We start from the raw sequence: 19,070 nt of genomic DNA, 5'->3' as shown, positions 1-19,070 counted from the left end.
TGACATAAAGATTCTCAACCTGTTGTAAGGCGATCAACTCGGGTTTAAAATAAACCTTCATATCTCCAACAATATTATTGTAATACTGCAGCTACAAATGTTAAGTTTCACATTGAAAATTATCTTTTAACTTCTAAGTTGTCTCCTTTCTCTAGATCGTTTGTTGCGAATGTCTCATCATCTTATAAGTCTAAACTCTATCATCAAGCTGTTTGATTTCTGGAATAGAGGGCTGCCATGAAAGAAGAGCTACAGGCTATGAAATCCAATAAAACTTGGTCAGTGGTCACTCTTCTAGAAGGAAAATAAACCATTGATTTAGGTGGGTTTATCACATCAAGTACAAGGAAGATGGTTCTATTGATAGATACAAGGCTCGTTTAGTAGCAAAAGGGTTTACTCAAATGAAAGAATATAGACACATTCTCTCTAGTTGGGAAAATGACCTCCTTCAAGGTATTGCTTGCTCTTGCTACAGTGAACAATTAACACCTGTTACAACTTGATGTTCACAATGTGTTCTTAAATGACACTCTTAATGAGGAGGTGTACATGAAGCTTCTTCTAGGTTATTCTTCATAGGCTAGATGTTCTAATAAAGTTTGTCTACTACATAAATCCATTTATGGTCTCAAACAAGCTTCAAGACAGTGGTTTCAAGCTTTTTTCTCAAGTAGTTATGCAATTTGGATTTGTTCAATCTCCTTTTGATCATTCCTTATTCACCAAAGGTTCTGGTGATTCCTTGATGATTCTTTTAGTCTATGTTGATGACATAGTACTTGCAGGCAAGCACATAAATGATCTCAGTACTGTTAAGTTTTTTTTTCAACAACATTTTAAGTTGAAAGACCTTGGTCTTTTGCGTTATTTCCTTGGGTTTGAAATTGCAAAAAACTTTACAAGCATTTCGTTTTCACAAAGAAAGTAATGCTCTTCAGCTACTTGAGGATACAGACGTCCTTGCCAAGAAACCTGTTAGTACTCCTCTCATTCCCTCTCACAAATTAAGTATGCATAAAGGTGTTTATTACAAGATTCGCAGATATACAGAAAGATAATTGGTCGATTGCTTTATCTCACGCATACGAGGCATAATATCACGTATTATGTTCATATTCTGAGCCAATTTGTTTCTGTTTCACGACAACCTCATCTTTTAGGAGTAGATCATTTATTATCCTATGTAAAGAGTACTTCAGGTCTTGGCTTGTTTTCTCGTCTGATTCACACCTGAAGCTTAATGGTTATGTGTACTCAGATTACAATGTTTGTCCCGATACTCGTCGATCCATAACAGGATATTGTATGTATCTTGAAAGTAACCTTATTTCCTGGAAGTCAAAGAAACAACACGATGTTAGTCATTTTTCCTGTGAGGCAGAATACCGAGCTATGGCTTCAACAACCTATGAATTGATATGGTTTGCTTCTCTTCTGTCTTCTTTTCAAATTCCAATTACTTTTTCTTCCTTGTACAGTGACAATCAATCTGCCATTCATCTAGCTTCCAACCAAGTTTTTCATAAATGAACAAAACACAATAGAAGTGGACTGTCACTTCATCCGAGAAAATGTTCAAAATGGTTTTATTAAGCTCTTTCACGTACGATTCAACAACCAACAAACATCTTCACTAAAGCCTTACATACTCCTATTTTTTTAATTCTTTTGTAATCAAGATGAGACTTATTAACATTCACCAATCTTCATCTTGAGGGGGATGTTAGATGTAACCAATAAAATATTAACTAAGTTAGTTAGTTACGGTTAACAGTTTTACAGTTTTCTTTCTTGTATTAATATCTAAAGGAGCTTTTCTTCTTTATGCATGATGTGAAGTTTCTTACTATCGAATACCTTAAACTACCGGTATTTTCATATGTACATTGTTTAAAGTAATAAAATATACTTTTCATTTTATAAAGGTATAATTTTGAGTTTTTGTTCAGACTCTCGAAAATGTTTAAGACGATTATGTCTTTATCATATTGGTATAAAACTTTGTCGTTTATCAATGTATAATTTTAGAGAATAATATATAAAATATAACCATCAAATTATCGAAATATTAATCTATGTAAAATTACAAAAATATATAAAATTACTTTATCTTTATACTAATTTAAATGAATCACACTTCATAGATGATTGAAGTAATTAATGAAAGTATAACATTTCAGAGATTCACTTTTATTTGATGAAGCTAATGAAATAAATAAAAAAGAGTAAAAATAGGATCATCGGACCACTGAATATTCCTATGTCTTGGACAAAGTTAGAATGACGACCAAAAGAGATCGCTGCTAATATCGAGCGTACCAAAATTGACTTTTATAATTTCATTGGAAAATAAAATAGTAAATTAAATAATAATATTTTAGAACTAAATATAACCTATTTTTTATTTAAAAATAAAATTAATAATTAATAGTATTTTATATTGAACTTTTTAATATTTTAAATCTAAAATATTTATATATATTTTAAAAAACAAATAAGCTCTTAAATTAAAAAAATCAATTTAACCCTCAAACTTAAAAAATATAAATTTAGTTCATTTATCACGTAACTAATCACTGTGACTACCACGTCAATATCGTGAAGTGTCGTTAGCTTTGAAACGATCAATGACGAAAATCGTTGATTAAAATGATCACATTAATTTTTTTTTTAAATTCAAAAGTCACATTAAATGCAAAAAAATATTAAAGACCACATTAATTTTTTTTAAGCGTACATGATTCAAATATCCTTTTGCTTTTTTTTTAATAATTGCCTTTTCTTTTTTAATAGTAATAATACTAACAAAATCTCGTAATCTGTTTACCCCCTTAAACTCCAAATAGTCTTCCGATTCAAGACTTGTAAGCTTCCCTTTTCAAATTTTCCCGCCAGAAAAAGGAAAAAAAATGAGAATCGCGGAAATCTCAACACCGGAACACCGTCAAGCCGCCGCCGCTCACGACTCGCAGTCCCCTTCTCATCATCAACATGAACACATCATTTCTCAAATCGAATCCAAAATCAAACAAACAGAGACTCATCCACCCGCGACTCCTCTACCCGACTCGCTGCCTTCTTATCTTAGCCAACTTTTGACAAACCTCACTCAACTCGCTCCCTTTCCCGCCACCAACAATTCTCTCAAACTCCACCTCTGGAAACTCAGTTACCGTCTCTGGAACGCCTGCGTTGACCTCTCAAATGCTGCCTCCATCCGCTCTCCCTCCTCCAATTGCTCTACTCAAAATGTCGCTAAGCTTCGCCACATGGCTGCTGACATGCTCTCCCTCGCTGTTGACGTCGTCGGAGTCCCTTCTCCGTTTATTAAATCTGCTTTTTCTATTACAAGACGGTCTAGTATGGCACGATCATAAAATCTTCGACCTAGCTTCTACATGCTTCGAGAGAGCCACGGATCTTCTCTCGAAACTCGATGTAAGTAAAATATCGGACGCAGGAGAGAGGAAGCTTCTTTTAGATTTAAATCTAGCGAGATCTCGCACTGCATGGGAGGTATCAGATAAAAATCTAGCGTTAACACTGATGAATCGGTCGAAAACTCTCCTTTTTGGTTCGCCGGTTCATTTCAAAGCTCTGGCGGAGCAATTCTTATATTTCGCTAAAGCTGATTTATCAAGAAAAGAAAACAACGGTAGCTTCAACGATGTGTTGAAGCTTCTGAAAGAGGCGTTGGATTTATGCGATAAAGGACTGCCTATTGCACGAACAAGGGAAGAAATGGTGGAGATCAAGGGATTAAAATCCAAAACGATGCGTTTCATATCAGCCGTCCATCTACAAAATGGAGAATTCGAAAGTGTGATCAAGTGCGTTAAAGTTTTAAGGGAAAACGGCGGTGAGGCTGGGGATCACCATGCTTCGTTGCCGGTTTTGGCAATGAAGGCGTGGCTTGGGTTAGGGAGGTATAGTGAGGCGGAAAAGGAGTTGAAGGATATGGTTGCAAATAAAGGAATTCCGGAGGGCGTTTGGGTCTCTGCGGTGGAAACTTATTTTCAGGCTGCGGGAAATGCGGGGGTGGAAACTACGAAGGGGGTATTTTTGGGGTTGTTGGGACGTTGTCATGTTAGTGCACGCGCTGCTGTGAGGGTGGTTCATCGGGTGGTGGGGGACGATAATGGAATTGAGGGGTCGAGGATTAGAGCAAAGGTGGTGGCTGAACTGGTGGCAGATGAGAGAGTGATTGCCTTGTTTGGTAGTGAGGCTGTGGCGAAAGAGAGGACGGCCATGCATTCTGTTCTTTGGAATTGGTAAGTTTGGTAGATTATTTCCAGCCATTTCTTTACTGAGAATAAATTAAGAATGAATGTCTTAAAGGTTCAAATTGAAGATTTTTGGTTATTCTGAATATAGCTAGCGTAGTTTGACTGCCTCATTGCTTCTCTTTCCACTAACACAAATGCCGTTTTTACTTGATGATTCAATCATCTTATTGATAACATATTTTCCTACAATTATCCTTTGACAATAAGAGTAATGCCGTTTTGTGAGAGATAATTAAGAGTAATTATTAATATAATGGATAATTTTTTTATCTAATGGTAAGATTCTTGTGTTTGGTGACATAAGAGTTTGAATTCATTCTTGATATCTTTACCCGTTCCTAATATATAAAATATACATGTTTACATACTATTGTGCTTTCCTTGCCCTGCAAGAAATGTCTTCTCTCTTATGCGACGCTATGAAACTTGTTTGATGTCAGACACGTTACACATAAGTTCATAAATTGCTTGCCTAAGTATCTTTTTGCCTCTACAGTGGTTCATGTAATTTCCGATTGAAAGATTATGAAACAAGTGCTGAGATGTTTGAGAAATCTATGCTTTATATACCACATAATTTAGAGAATCGAGTTCTTCGAGCCAAGGGATATCGAGTTTTGTGTCTCTGCTACCTCGGTCTCACTCAACTTGATCGAGCTCAAGAATATATCAACGAGGCAGAAAAGGTATCTTGAGATCTATTAATTTTAGTATATCTAATACGATGAAGGTAAAAGCGTTTTGTTGATTCGGTCCAATTTTTTCTGTTTCTGCAGCTTGATCCAAACACCATATGTGCTTTCCTTAAGGTACTCTTCCTCTCTTACGCTCAAGTATATATATAATGGGGCTTAATTAAAACACTGCCAGCTTGTCACTGGTGGATAAACTGATAGGAACTCCCTTACAGTTTGAATCTTGCATGACTAACAGATAGTCATATAATCTAATATTTTGTGCCTCCTGATTTATGCAGCTCAAAATCTGTTTGCAAACGAATGATCATTGTGGTGCTATCAATCAGATACAGACAATGATAACATGCCTGGATTTCACTCCAGATTTTCTGTCTCTCTCAGCACATGAAGCTGTTGCTTCCCGTGCTCTTCCTGTTGCTGTTGCTGCCCTTTCAAACTTTCTTAACTTTTACAACTCTGGCAAACCAATGCCAACAACAGAAGTTGTAGTGCTACGCACATTGGTCACTATTCTCTCTCAAGACGTTGGTAAAGAGGCTGAAGTCCTCCAATTCTTGAAACAAGCACACATGAGAGCTTCTGGGCTTGGAGCTGAGAGCTTTTTTGGGAAAGGGGAAGTTGGAAGACGAGAACAGAATTGGTTTGCTGTAACTTCATGGAATTTTGGAGCCAAGTGTGGGAAGGAAAAGAACTACGAATTCTGTGCTGAATTTCTTAGACTGGTTCCTGGATTTTATGATCTTATGGGTGATGGACAAATAGATGAAAACAATGTCACAATTTGCAGATCGTTGATTCTGTCTGTGTCTGCAGTGATCACTTCAGAGAAACTAAAAATGACTCCATTGACAGATGCTGAAGTAAAGCATGCTGCTGAGCTGCTAGAGAGAGCAGGGAAGGTATGTTTAGGTAATTGTTTGCGTAATTGTTTCTAATGCTGTTTTGTATAAGAAACTGAATTCATTTTGTGTCGTAAATGCTTGGGGCTGCTTCCCTCGTACAATATTTCTTCATGGATGCGTGCAGATACTGAATTCACTGTCAGTGGGGAACATTGAAGCTGACCTCTATTTGATATACGTTCTCAATGCCTATGACATGCAAGGGAGATTGAACAATTTAGAGTCCCAACAACATATTGTGAAGAGCTTTGCCAGCACAAAGACTTGCACTCCTCGATACCTTCTCCAAATTGGTCTGAATGCCTCACAAGGTCCAAGGTTCAATGCTGAAGTAGCAACCTTTGCCCTCAGTGAGTGCCTCTCAGGCTTCCTTTCTTCCCCCTCTCCAAACTACCAGGATGTGGCTCTCGTTGTCCGAAAGCTTATTCTAATAGCTAGTATTCACAAGGGTAACACAGATGATGATGCGGTTCTCAGTATGTACAAGCAAGCATACCGAATAATGGTCGGATTGAAGGAAGGGGAATATCCAACTGAAGAGGGCAAATGGCTTGCAATGACAGCATGGAATCGGGCAGCCATACCTGTAAGAATGGGGCAGATCGATGTGGCAAAGAAGTGGATGGATACTGGGTTGGAACTAGCTAGGAAGGTCGCTGGAATGGAAACTTATCAGGCATACATGGAGGATTATGTTGCTGAATTTGAAAAGAAATTTCATACACAGACTGCTGGTAGAATACAGCCTCCAATATTACAGTAGCAGGTATAAATCCATACATCTAACAATGTTTCTCGAGTAATGTCCATATAACAGTTTAACCTCTCATGTTGTATGCATGTGTGTGTGTATATAGATATAATATATATCGGTGCTAAATGTAATTTCTGCAGGGAAAAAGAAGATAAACATTTTACTCTACTAGGCATTAAAATGACTGAAATCCAATTTTCATAAAATGATTAATTTTTCACGAACTCACTTAAAATGCCAGAAGGAAGACAAGAATATACCACTTGCTTTTAATCTTTTACCCGACTAAATGAGCTTTTAACCAAACTAATTTAAGAAAGGCTTAATACCAAAATAACTGCCCAAACTATACCGTTTTTTCCAAATAGGTGCTTAAACTAATTTTCATCTCATCCAGGTGTCTAACGTTACAAATGTTACCCATTTAGGTGCCCGGGCTGTCAACGACAGTAATTTCTACCGTTAAGTGATATGTGTCACAATATGGTTATTTTACAATTATTTTTTAAAATAAAATGTTATGATGTTTATTAAAAAAACTAACTTTTCTAATATTATAAAACAACCCCAAAATCCCAAACCCAAACCTTAATCCGTTGCTGTTGGCCTTTCTGGCCACGACCACCGCCATCGACGTAGTCCTTGCCATACTCATATACATTCGTAGTTCCGACGATTGGCCATTGGAATCGCGATTTGAATCCTAGGGTTCGGGCGGTTTAAAACATTGATTCGTTATTGATCGATCACGATTTCATTGGACTTTTGGTAGGAGGGGGAGGGGAGGTTGAGTGGAGTTTTGTCGAAGGCAAAAGGCGGCGGTCGGCGTGGGTTTAGGGTTGAAATGAAGATTTTTAAAGTTTTGAATTTATTTCAAAATATGTGTTTTTTTTAAACATATATAATTTTTTTTTTAATTTTAAATAAAAAATTTTAAAATTACCAAGTTGTGACACATGTCATTTAATGGGGAAATTAACACCGTTACCGGCCAGACATTAAAGAGATAACGTTTATAACGTTAGGAACCTGGATGAGACGAAAATTAATTTAAGCACCTATTTAAGAAAAACGATATAGTTTGAGAATTATTTTGGTATTAAGCCTCTAAGAAAAGTTGATCTACTGTTTCAGAACACATTCTACTGTACGCCGATGCACATGCAGGTACACACTATCCAAAATTCTTTTATTCCACGTCAGTTTTACCATATTTTCTGCCTTGTTAAGATACTTGAAAACTTTTTAACATACTTCGACTGCACATGATATTACAAATCATAGACTTACTTTTTTGGTATTTGAAAGACTTGGAAACAGCAAAGCTTCTATAGGGGACTATTTCTATGAGATTTGAACCATCTCCCTGAGAACAAAATCCCAAACAAGCATGTATTAGAGCACAGCAACCCTTATATCCAAAACTCAGAACAAAATCCATTTCTTTACTACCCAAAAAAGTGAAAGACCAAAGGGATCATTTAAAAAAAAAAACAAAACCTACAGATTATAAATTAATGGAAACCCTTTTTCCCCAACCCTATCTACAGTCAGAAGTGTTTGTGAAAATTACTGAAGAGAATGAGTAATAACCCACATCGTAAACAACCATGTAGACGTCAAATATAAGATTACAAGGGAAAAAAGATAAATAATGGAGTGCATGAATCTATAGAGAGATATGAAGGGTATTGTTATATCTCCAAAATAATTTGAACTATATTATTCATTATCGTCTTTTTAACGATAAAGTTAAAAAATCTATTGATTGGTTATCATATTTATATATTATATCAATTTATAGACAACAATCATAATTTTAAATCTGATAATATTATATTAAGTGTTAATATACAAATCTCGAGTATTCAAAAAAATGATTAATATATTATCGACCGTGACTTTTTACTCCGAAAAAAGATAGCATCAATAATAATAGGTTTACTTTCTGACCCAACTCAAGACAAAAGGAATCATTGTTAAATTTGACCCAATAAGTTAGGCAGGTAAAAAATTTACTTATTATATCATCTTAAAATTAATCTAGGCGTATTTTTCACAGTAATTTGGGACTTGTTATGTGAGAATAATGAGTTCTAATAAAATATATTTTTATTGAAATTTATTATTTTAGTGTTATAAATTTTAATAAAATGTATATTTTTGTAATTTATCATCGATATGATGAGTTTAAATAAAAAAACTCAAATTAATTTTAAAATTACCTAATGAACCAATTTTTTTATCCGTCTAACTTATTGAGTCAATTTTATCGGGAATAATTTGTATAAGTTATCCTTCGAATTCATTCATGTATGGTTATAGGGATGCTCTTTGCTCAATGGGAAAATAGTGGTTTAAACTCAAAACATAAAAATCAACTTTGAAAATCTTAGTTTTAATTCGGTCACTGATACAATATACAAATATAAACTAATAGGAACTAGAGCTGTAAAAAGCTAATCGTACCTGTAAAACTGACCGAAATTGACTCAAGTCAAAATTGTTTTTAACCTGCACTGTAGCGATCTGAAACCGACTCGAGTCGGAACTGGTGTTGATTTGAACCCGATTTGGACCTGGAAATTATGGATCCGAACCCGACCTGAAAACGACTTGAACCCAAATTGAACCGAAAATATGATATCGAACCCGAACTGCATCCGACTGATAAACCCAAACCCGAGATTGACCTGGTAAATGATTGGTATTACCCGACCTGTTTTCAACCTGACCTGTTATGAACATGACCTGTTTTTAACCTGACCTGTAAATGATCCGCCTTGTTAATGACTGATCTAACATTTACTGACCTGTAAATGATTGACTTGCTAATGACCTGATCTAACATTTACCTGACTTATATATTACCATGAATAAAATTATAAGATTTTAATGAAATTATGAATTTTTTAGTTTATGATATAATTAAAATATTAATATAATTAATTTTTAAATGTTATAATAAAAATATTATTATGATAATTATATTAATAAATATACCTATTATATAAAATTATTTAATAAAATTAATAAAATACTCGGATGACATACACTTGACACCGCATGACAATGGTTATAAATACTCTGATGCATCATACATACATATATACATGCATGTGTGTTTTGACTAAAATGAAAAAAAAAACTAGAAAAAGGAAAGGGCATGGGGTCGGCTAGAGGCCAAGTTGGTCACGCAAGAAAAGATGCGTGGACAAAAGAGAGGTAGCGTCGTTTTCGCGACAAATGAGATAACGTGGAGCCCACGCTATCCATTCCCGCCAAAAAAACTTACCATTTCCAAATACTAACATTGGCCGACACGTGAAAAAATGGGACAAGTGTATGACATCTGTATGGGATTGGTGTACTTGGTCGATGATGACGAGGATTGGTATTAATGGGACAAAGCTTCCTTTTTTCCTTATTCCATTGCATGCATTTTGAGCTATTTGTCTGTAACGCAAATAGCTATGTAATATAATTTGTAAACAGTGAAATATAATTAATATTAATATTAACTTATATTAATATAATTAATATTAATATTAACTTATATTAATATAATAAGTTTATAATTTGTAATTAATATTAATATAAAATATAGTTTATAACATTAATATTAATATAAACTATATGTTATAAATTATATAGTATAGATTGTAAACTATAGTTAATATAAATAATATTAATATAGTATAGTTTATAAACTATATACTATATTAATATAAATTATAGTTAAGATAATTAACATTAATATAAATTATATAGTACATTAATATAAACTATAGTTTATAAATTATATACCATAGGTTATAAAGTATAAACTATATAGTACACTAATATAAACTATTGTTTATAAACTATAGGTTACATATATTGTTTATATAACATATAAATAGATTGTATATATACATATACTATAGGTTATATATATAGTTTATATATACTATACATAGTTTATACATACATGTACTATAAGTTACATATATAGTTTATATGTATACATATACTATAGGTTATATATATTAACTATTGTTTATAGACTATAGGTTAATGTTACATATATAATTTATATAAACTATTGTTTATATAAACTATATATGAATTATCATCTGTGTCTATACATATATAGTTTAAGGTTTAGAGTTTAGGGTTTAAAGTTTAGGGTTTCTATAAACTATATACTTTATTACTTTATATAGTTATGCATAGTATTTTTATAAACTATACAAGTAATTTACTTTATATAGTTTCTATATATAGGTTATATATATATTATACATAGTTTATACATATATGCACTATAAGTTGCATATATAGTTCAGGGGTTAGGATTAAGAGTTAAGGGTTTATAATTTAGGGTTTAAGGTTTCTATAAACTACATATTTTATTACTTTATATAGTTTATGCATATATATATATATATAGATTACTTATATTAATTATACATATATATATACTATATTAATATAAATTATAATTTATAAACTATATATTTTATATTGTTTATACATATATAGTTTATATACATACATATATATATATATAAAATTAAAAGTAATTAGAATGTATACATGATTAAATTGCATCAAATTGAAAATTCAAGAAGATATTTACATGAGAAAATAACCTCAGTGACCAAAAATGCCTTATAATATACGATTTTAACCAACTTTTTTGGATTTGCCAAAATGACCAACAAAATCGCAATGCGATCGCTAATTCGCAACGCGATCTCAGGTATCGCAAATCAGTTTCCAATTCGCAACGCGAACTTCGACTATCACATTGCGATTTACATATTCGCATTGCGATAGTCCAAGTTCGCGTTGTGATTTTCAAGTTCGTTGCGATAGTCTCCAAGTGCGTTGCGATAGTCTCCAAGTTCGTTGCATTAGTCTCCAAATTCGTTGCGATAGTCTCCAAATTCGTTGCGATAGTCTCCAAGTTCGTTGCGATAGTGTCCAAATTCGTTGCGATAGTCTCCAAGTTCGTTGCGATAGTCTCCAAATTCGTTGCGATAGTCTCCAAATTCGTTGTGATAGTCCAAAATCGCAACGACTGGTGGTATTGCATTTGTTTCTTAAGAATTTTCTCTAAAAAGATAGTATTCGCGCGGACGTGTCGAAGACACGTATTACCACGACCACGACCACGACCACGAGACGAGACGGACGGCAGCAGCGACGCGCGAGAGTCCCCCTTGTTCTCTATCACTCAACAAAGAAGTGGGAAAGCCAAGCCTTAAATACTATTCCCAATAGTGTTTCCAATACTATGTGGGATTGAAAATTCACTAGCACTTTAAACTATGAAGAAACGAAAGAAATTTTTGGTTTACATTTACAATAAGTCTCTCGTAATCCAAGAACATGCTTTACCAACTTAACAAAACAATTCATCACAATATTGTCTACTCTGCTCGGTATTTCGAGCAAGTAGTAAATGTTGATTATAATTGAACTTAAAGTGTATCCGGAAACACTATTGAGAACCAGTGTTGGTAATGCTCAATCCCACATAGTATTGGAAACACTATTGGGAATGGTATTTAAGGCTTGGCTTTCCCACTTCCTTGTTGAGTGATAGAGAACAAGGGGAACTCTTGCGCGCCGCCACCGTCGTCCGTCTCGTCTCGTCTCGTCTCGGGTCGTGGTCGTGGTAATATGTGTCTTCGACACGTCCGCGCGAATACTATCTTTTTAGAGAAAATTCTTAAGAAACAAATGCAATAACGAACTTGGAGACTATCGCAACGAACTTGGAGACTATCGCAACGAATTTGGAGACTATCGCAACGAACTTAGAGACTATCGCAACGAAGTTGGAGACTATCGCAACGAATTTGGAGACTATCGCAACGAACTTGGAGACTATCGCAACGAACTTGGAGACTATCGCAACGAACTTGGAGACTATCGCAACGAACTTGGAGACTATCGCAATGAATTTGGAGACTATCGCAACCAATTTGGAGACTATCGCAACGAACTTGGAGACTATAGCAACGAACTTGGAGACTATCGCAACGAACTTGGAAAATTGCAACGCGAACTTGGACTATCGCAACGCGAATATGTAAATCGCAATGCGATAGTCGAAGTTCGCGTTGCGATAGTCGAAGTTCGCGTTGCGAATCTGGAAACTGATTTGCGATACCTGAGATATCGTTGCGAATTAGCGATCGCATTGTGATTTTGTTGGTCATTTTGGCAAATCCAAAAAAAGTTGGTTAAAATCGTATATTATAAGGCATTTTTTGTCACTGAGATTATTTTCTCTATTTACATTTAAACATGACTAAAATGAAAGAAATCAAAAATCAAATACAAGTGGAAAAATGATGATTGTTGGAGGAGCATGAGCCTAATTAACCCAAAATATCTTGTTGGGCACTATCATTAGCCCCAACTTCCCAAATTTTTCTATTCTCTCTAAATTTTCCAATTTCCCTCTAAATTCCCAATTTTCCAATTTTCTCAAAATTTCCCAATTTCCCTCTAAATTCTCAAATAAAATAAAATAATTTCACACAAAAAAATATTTCTTTTAAAAAGTATTTTCCCACCACCCACTAATATAAATATATATATATATATATTAATATAAATTATAGTTTATAAACTATATACTTTTTTTAGTTTATACGTATATAGTTTACATATATAATTTATATATGTAGTTCATATAAACACAATTTATATATATAGCTTATAATAATTATATAGTTTATAATATAAATATAGTTTATATATAAACTTATATTATATATATATATATTATATTTTTTTAATTTTTTAAATGGATGCAATTTACTATATTTTTCATTATTTTTCATATTTTACATTTATTTCGATTTCATCCTTTTGTGTTTTTACTTTTATTTCAATTTTAAGTCTTTCACTTTTATATGTATTCAATTTAGTCCTTAAATTTATATTTGCATCTTCATTTGGCCAATTGTTAGTTGTTATTTATATTTTGTAACTAACCCATAACTTTTTAAATGAGTATAATTTAGTCATTTTTATATTAATTTAAACCTCACATTTTAATTTTTTTTGATTTGGTCCCTTACCTATGTGTTGTTTAATTTATATTTTAAACTTTTATTTGTAATTTTACATTTCTTCAATTTTGTCCTTAAATTTATATTTTTTTACAAAATTTATCCATGATTTTTTTTGTAATTTACTCGAAATCATATACAATTACAACTTGCAATTCAACAATCACGAAAAATGACAAAATAATTAATCCAAAAATAAAAACGACCCGACCTGAACTCAATCCGTATCCAGTAAATATTTGACCTGAATTTTATCTGTCAATGATGTGACCCGATTTGAACGAGATCCGACTGAAGTCCACCCGAATCTAAATTAACCTGGCCTTTATCTGCTTCGGACATGAACTGTTTTAATCTGAACTGACATCGATCCGAACTGAAAATGACCTGACCTGAACCCGATCTGGATCTAGTGTCAAATCAACCTGAAAATAACCCGAACTGATTTGACCTGACCTGAATCCGATCTGGATCTATGTCAAATCAACCTGAGTTGACATGTACCCGATTTTACCCAACCTACCTAGATCCAACTGAAACCTATCCGATTACCTAATTTTACAGCCCTAATAGGAACCAGAGAATCCCTATCCTAATACAAATCCAAATGACAAATCCCCAATTTTTTCTATTAAAAAAAAAAGTAAAGGCAACGGTTTAACCATCTGTGTGTTTGTCGCAACCGTCTTAATGAGAAATGGCAAACCAAGCCAAGCCCCCAACTCTCTTTTATTATCAGTTCCAATGCTCCATTTGCTCTAGTGTTTTGAAAATCAGATCAGACCGGACCGACTGGTTCAACTGAGAATCGCTATCTGGTCGGTTCATTCTACACTGGTTAAACCACTATAGTGAACCAGAAGGAACCGCTGAACCGGATGTGAATTGTTTGAACCGGACCGGACCGTGAACTGGTTGAAAATCGATAGAACCGGCTCTAAAAAAATCAAATCAAGTTCAACTCGAACTAGAAATATAATATTGAAACTTGAACTCAAAAAGGCTTGAATTCAAAAAAATTTAAAAGCTCGATTGAAGCCTGAAATTTGAGCTCGATTGGAGCGAAAGAATAGTTCGCTCTATGCTCACCAAAAGACTCAATGGTTTTGAATGTTAAATTACCTCTATTATTTATAGAAGTCAGTTGGGATGCTCTTCTATGTTTCTTAGCCATGTGAGATGTTTTATTTTCATATTTTTACTCTTTAGACTTTTGTGATGCTCTTCTATGTTTCTTAATCATGTGAGATTTTTTTTAAATTAAACCAAACGACATCGTTTGTTATAATTTTTTAGCCCTAAATTTATTTTTTTGATTATAGTTATATAATTATATTTATTATTTAATATATTTTACCTTAAATATTATGTTGTAGTTAATTTAAATTATTTTGTTTCACTTGATTTTATGGTTTTTAATTTATATATGTTATGACTTGATTTGAATATGACTTGTGATATAAAAAATTATTTTTTATTAAAAGTTTTTTATTTGTATTTAATTTTTTAAATAATTAATTAATTATGACGTCATCGATTCTTCTAATCGATTTGACAGGTTCAATCAATTGAACCAATGAACCGATAGTACGATCGGCTTGCTGACCGGTCCGCTTTTAAAAACCATGATTTGCTCTTCTACTTCTTCTGTGCCACTTGTCAATGGTGGGTCTTTCAAGTTCACGGCTCAAAGTCTCCGTAGAAAGCCTCTCAGTCTCAGACTTACTGCCACCAGATCAAAAGCCGATGAGCCACAAGATGCAAGCTTTCCTTTTACACTCTCTGAACTGATTCAAACCAATAATTTTGTGTGTAAAACGATGTTGGTTTTTTTTTTTGTAGGATTATCTTATCGATGCTCCTGTTTTAGCTGGTGATGGCTTTTCTTTTAGTGGGGGGTACTTCCATATTTCAGTACATTTTTTTCCAAATGCGATCCATTGGTCGAGAACTTAATGGTTGAATTAAGTTGTGCTTCTTTTTACTGGAAAAATATTCAGATGAGCCAAACCCCTCTGATGAATGGTTTAAGCAAGGGAAATTTGTGAGTAAAATGCATGCCTGTTGCTTGGGTTTTAGCTCTAACCAAGGTTATTCCTTGGATTTCTTGTTTTACTCTAATTTCTTTTGGGTAGGTTAAAGCTTGTCCTGTGGGTGGCACTGGTGAGAAAGCTAAAGATCCAATTTTTGGACTAACCATGGGAGCTGCCTCTCAAGCTTCAAGTGATGTTTTCAGGTAAATACCTTTATTACTACTACTACTACCATCATCATCATCATCATCAAAGTGTGATTCTAAATGTTATTTTCGAACCAATGCTGATAAGTTTAATGTTGGTTTCCTTTTAGTGAGTTTAATGGTATGCGTGAAATCAAGATTTCATCATTTGCAAAATTAAAACATGCTCTCTATCTCTATGATTTTATGAAGTAGATGGTTTAGCGCGGAAAGTGGAAAAGCTGATAATCCTACGGTTATTTTGATTCATGGTTTCCCATCACAGGTTAGTCCTTTTGGCCCAAGACAAATACGTGAATAGGAATTCAACAATTTCTTTGGAACTAATCTTTTTTTTTTAGTTTTCGGTATAATGTGTTTGGTACTTGCTACTTGGTCTATAAATATGATGGCTTAGTTTTGCTGGCAGGCATACTCTTATCGCAAAGTCCCTCCCGTTCTATCCAAAAATTATCATGCTATTGCTTTTGATTGGCTAGGTAAGATCATATATTCATTGTGAATTATATCGAGAAAGACCAAGTTCTTTCTACGATTATAGTTTGTGGTCTTCAGTAACTTGTCAGAAGCTGTGAAATAGAGCTTATGTGTTCTACTTAGATGATACTATTTACTCTTAACTCACCATGTGAGTACATGAGGGTTTACTTTAGTATGTATTCATGGGAAGATGAGATCCATATGTTTTGACGTTATCGGTATGACAATAGGATTTTCTTGGGAATTTGTTTAGTTTTAGCCTAGAAATTGCTTCTAAACGATTTTGTTTTGGCTTAGAGACATGGCAATCATAGCAGATGGAATGAAAATCATTGCAAATTTGCTTGCAATCTTAAAGGCTCGGAGGCATAGACAAGCTAGTCTAATTTTTTGCGCTTTTGTTTTGCTGATTTTTCATCTTGATGTCGACGGGCGTATTTCGGGTGCATGAGCTTCATTGAATTTGCAAGTATTGTATATCATGTGAAGTTTCTCGGCATCGGACCACTTTCAGTGATATCTGAGAAGACATGCATTTTGAATTGCTAAATAAGTGGTTAGAAATTTTCATAGAAGCCATGCACGTTGGAAGTTTGGGCTTTGGACTTACAAAATGGAGGACCTGTGTATGGTTTTTCTGAGTTTTCTTTTGAAGGGCTGTTTCCTTTTAATTTTCAGACTGCATATTTAATGCTTTAATCGAATCCAAGTGAATGATGATTTTTTTTTTTTAGCCGCCATCCTAAATCCAACCTCTCTTGTTCAACAGGTAATTGTCTCCCTCAATACTTTTCTTCATTCCTAGCAGAATATGTATCAGCATTGGAGTCCTTTGTTAATGAAGTTGCTGCTGATAAAGTTTCACTTGTTGTCTAAGTATGTTATTTTTCCGTATATGTAAAGACACAAAGACATGCAATCAACATTTTTAAATTACTATGCAACTTAAAGCGAAAAAGATTTTTTTGATCTTTTATGTTCTTGCAGGGCTACTTTTCACCAGTTGTCGTTAAATATGCCAGCAAGTATCAGGAAAAGCTTAATGATCTAATTCTCCTCAACCCTCCTGTATGAATCCTGAAGCTTGTTTTATTGTTCTACAAACTATTGTTCAGATTATATCCTGAGGATCAGTTTGGCTTATACCGGAAAAAATACATTTTAACCTTGTTTATTACAGCTAACAGCCAAACATGCCAACCTTCCCTCAACGTTATCCATATTCAGAAACTTCTTGCTGGGTGAAATTTTTTCTCAGATAAAGCATGATATATATGGTATTTACTTGGAACTTTGTGCTTGCATGTGCATGTTATTCTGGAATATAGACATCTATCAGTTCATTTGTATGGACTAATAGATTGGTTCAAAGAGATACCATATAGCATTAAATGGTAAATGGTTTGTTCTTTGCTGAACAGGATCCTTTGAGGGCCAGTGATAAGTCTCTGACGAGCTGTGGTCCGTATGCAATGAAAGAGGATGATGCGATGGTTTCTAGAAGGCCTTATCTTACATCTGGTTCATCAGGGTTTGCACTAAATGCAATTAGTAGGGCCATGAAAAAAGAGCTTAAGGTGGAATTATTATTTACTCTATTTATATTTATGTAGTTCAAGTTCCGTTTTAATCAGATCAAAGATATAGAATTCATCTCTGAATTTCCATGTTCCCTCTTTCTTGAGGAAACCTTCTGCCTCAACTATAGTACTAGCCTTATATTGCTGTTTCCTGATTCATTTATATAGTCCAAGGTTAAAGGTGCAATGGAAAAATCATTCTGGTTTTTTGCTTGTCAGGCATATGTGGAAGATACGAAAGCAACTCTCACGGATGAAAATTGGAAATTTCGAACTACGGTGTGTTGGGGCCACAGGGACCGTTGGCTGAACTATGATGAAGTGGAAGATTTCTGCAAAAATTCGAACCATAAACTGATTGAGCTTCCAATGGTACCAACATGCCACATGCACTTGCATGTTATCTTTAAACTAACATTTCAGTTCAGCCTTAGATGAAGCATATGTTGGGGCTTGGGATCTTAACCTCTATTATACTGCCTTATCCTTTTCTCTCTCGAATGCTAAGATTCTTATAAAGACAATAATGCGCTTGCTGGTTTTCTTCCTGAGGGCAGGGCATCATGTCCAGGAAGATAGTGGCAAAGAACTTGGTGGGATCATTTCGGGACTTATCAGCTGAAGGATCATAACATGATAAGTTACAATTTTTTAGAGCTACCTATATACTCCAAACATCATTTTTTTATCATTCAGGAGAAATTTTTTTATTGACTTTCATGAATGAACTGTGTTCACATTCTTGTGACAAGCCAATTATGATTGTAATGGTTTAAACTTGGGAGGACAAGGCAACTGAAATTTGATTTTTGATTTATCACATGTAGTTGATATTCATTTTCCAATGTGCAGTATAAATAGTTAGTATATAGCGAAAAGTAGATCAACTTGAAGGGTTAGCCACAATTTATAGATATTAATTATTGTTAATACAGTATATCAAGATAAGTATTCTGCAGATGCTTTGAAGTATATTTCTTGTTTCATTCCTTGTTCAGAAAATTTTGTGTTCGAGACCCTCTACATGCATGCTCAACAACCAAATTCTACCTGTA

At 33.9% G+C, this 19,070-nt stretch overlaps 2 protein-coding genes and 1 long non-coding RNA gene across 5 annotated transcripts; all 3 read left to right on the top strand.

The window, feature by feature from the left end:
• Positions 1 to 2,893: 2,893 nt before the first annotated feature.
• Positions 2,894 to 6,713, top strand: LOC120139068 (TPR repeat-containing protein ZIP4-like). Its single transcript, XM_039154400.1, is given in 6 exon segments — positions 2,894 to 3,337; positions 3,339 to 4,274; positions 4,786 to 4,975; positions 5,066 to 5,098; positions 5,266 to 5,886; positions 6,014 to 6,713. Coding segments are annotated over 6 exon segments (2,844 nt in total). The 5' UTR covers positions 2,894 to 2,912; the 3' UTR covers positions 6,653 to 6,713.
• An 8,640-nt stretch (positions 6,714 to 15,353) lies between these two features.
• Positions 15,354 to 16,383, top strand: LOC120139056. The gene is made up of 4 exons (XR_005517585.1): positions 15,354 to 15,760; positions 15,852 to 15,952; positions 16,148 to 16,220; positions 16,365 to 16,383. It is a non-coding gene; the product is annotated as an uncharacterized LOC120139056 (long non-coding RNA).
• A 101-nt stretch (positions 16,384 to 16,484) lies between these two features.
• LOC120139053 lies at positions 16,485 to 18,860 on the top strand. 3 transcript variants are annotated; one of them, XM_039154393.1, is made up of 7 exons: positions 16,485 to 17,061; positions 17,205 to 17,311; positions 17,423 to 17,503; positions 17,616 to 17,712; positions 17,857 to 18,012; positions 18,235 to 18,387; positions 18,573 to 18,860. In XM_039154393.1, the coding sequence occupies exons 4-7, from the start codon at positions 17,701 to 17,703 to the stop codon at positions 18,645 to 18,647; spliced, it is 396 nt and encodes a 131-aa protein (XP_039010324.1). In that variant the 5' UTR covers positions 16,485 to 17,061; positions 17,205 to 17,311; positions 17,423 to 17,503; positions 17,616 to 17,700; the 3' UTR covers positions 18,648 to 18,860. The 3 variants fall into 3 exon arrangements, with proteins under 3 accessions (XP_039010324.1, XP_039010323.1, XP_039010325.1); XM_039154392.1 differs by having other exon boundaries at positions 16,485 to 17,311; XM_039154394.1 differs by having other exon boundaries at positions 16,490 to 17,311; positions 18,569 to 18,860.
• Positions 18,861 to 19,070: the final 210 nt, after the last annotated feature.

This window comes from Hibiscus syriacus, unplaced genomic scaffold (assembly GCF_006381635.1).
Source record: "Hibiscus syriacus cultivar Baekdansim isolate YM2019G1 unplaced genomic scaffold, ASM638163v2 tig00110721_pilon, whole genome shotgun sequence".
Lineage (NCBI taxonomy): Eukaryota > Viridiplantae > Streptophyta > Magnoliopsida > Malvales > Malvaceae > Hibiscus > Hibiscus syriacus.
This window is presented reverse-complemented; position numbering and strand designations above follow the sequence as displayed.

Coding starts and splice junctions, on each gene's coding strand:
- LOC120139053 (XM_039154393.1), top strand. Junction 18,013..18,234: donor CCATGAAAAAAGAGCTTAAG/GTGGAATTATTA, acceptor TTTGCTTGTCAG/GCATATGTGGAAGATACGAA. Junction 18,388..18,572: donor AACTGATTGAGCTTCCAATG/GTACCAACATGC, acceptor TCCTGAGGGCAG/GGCATCATGTCCAGGAAGAT.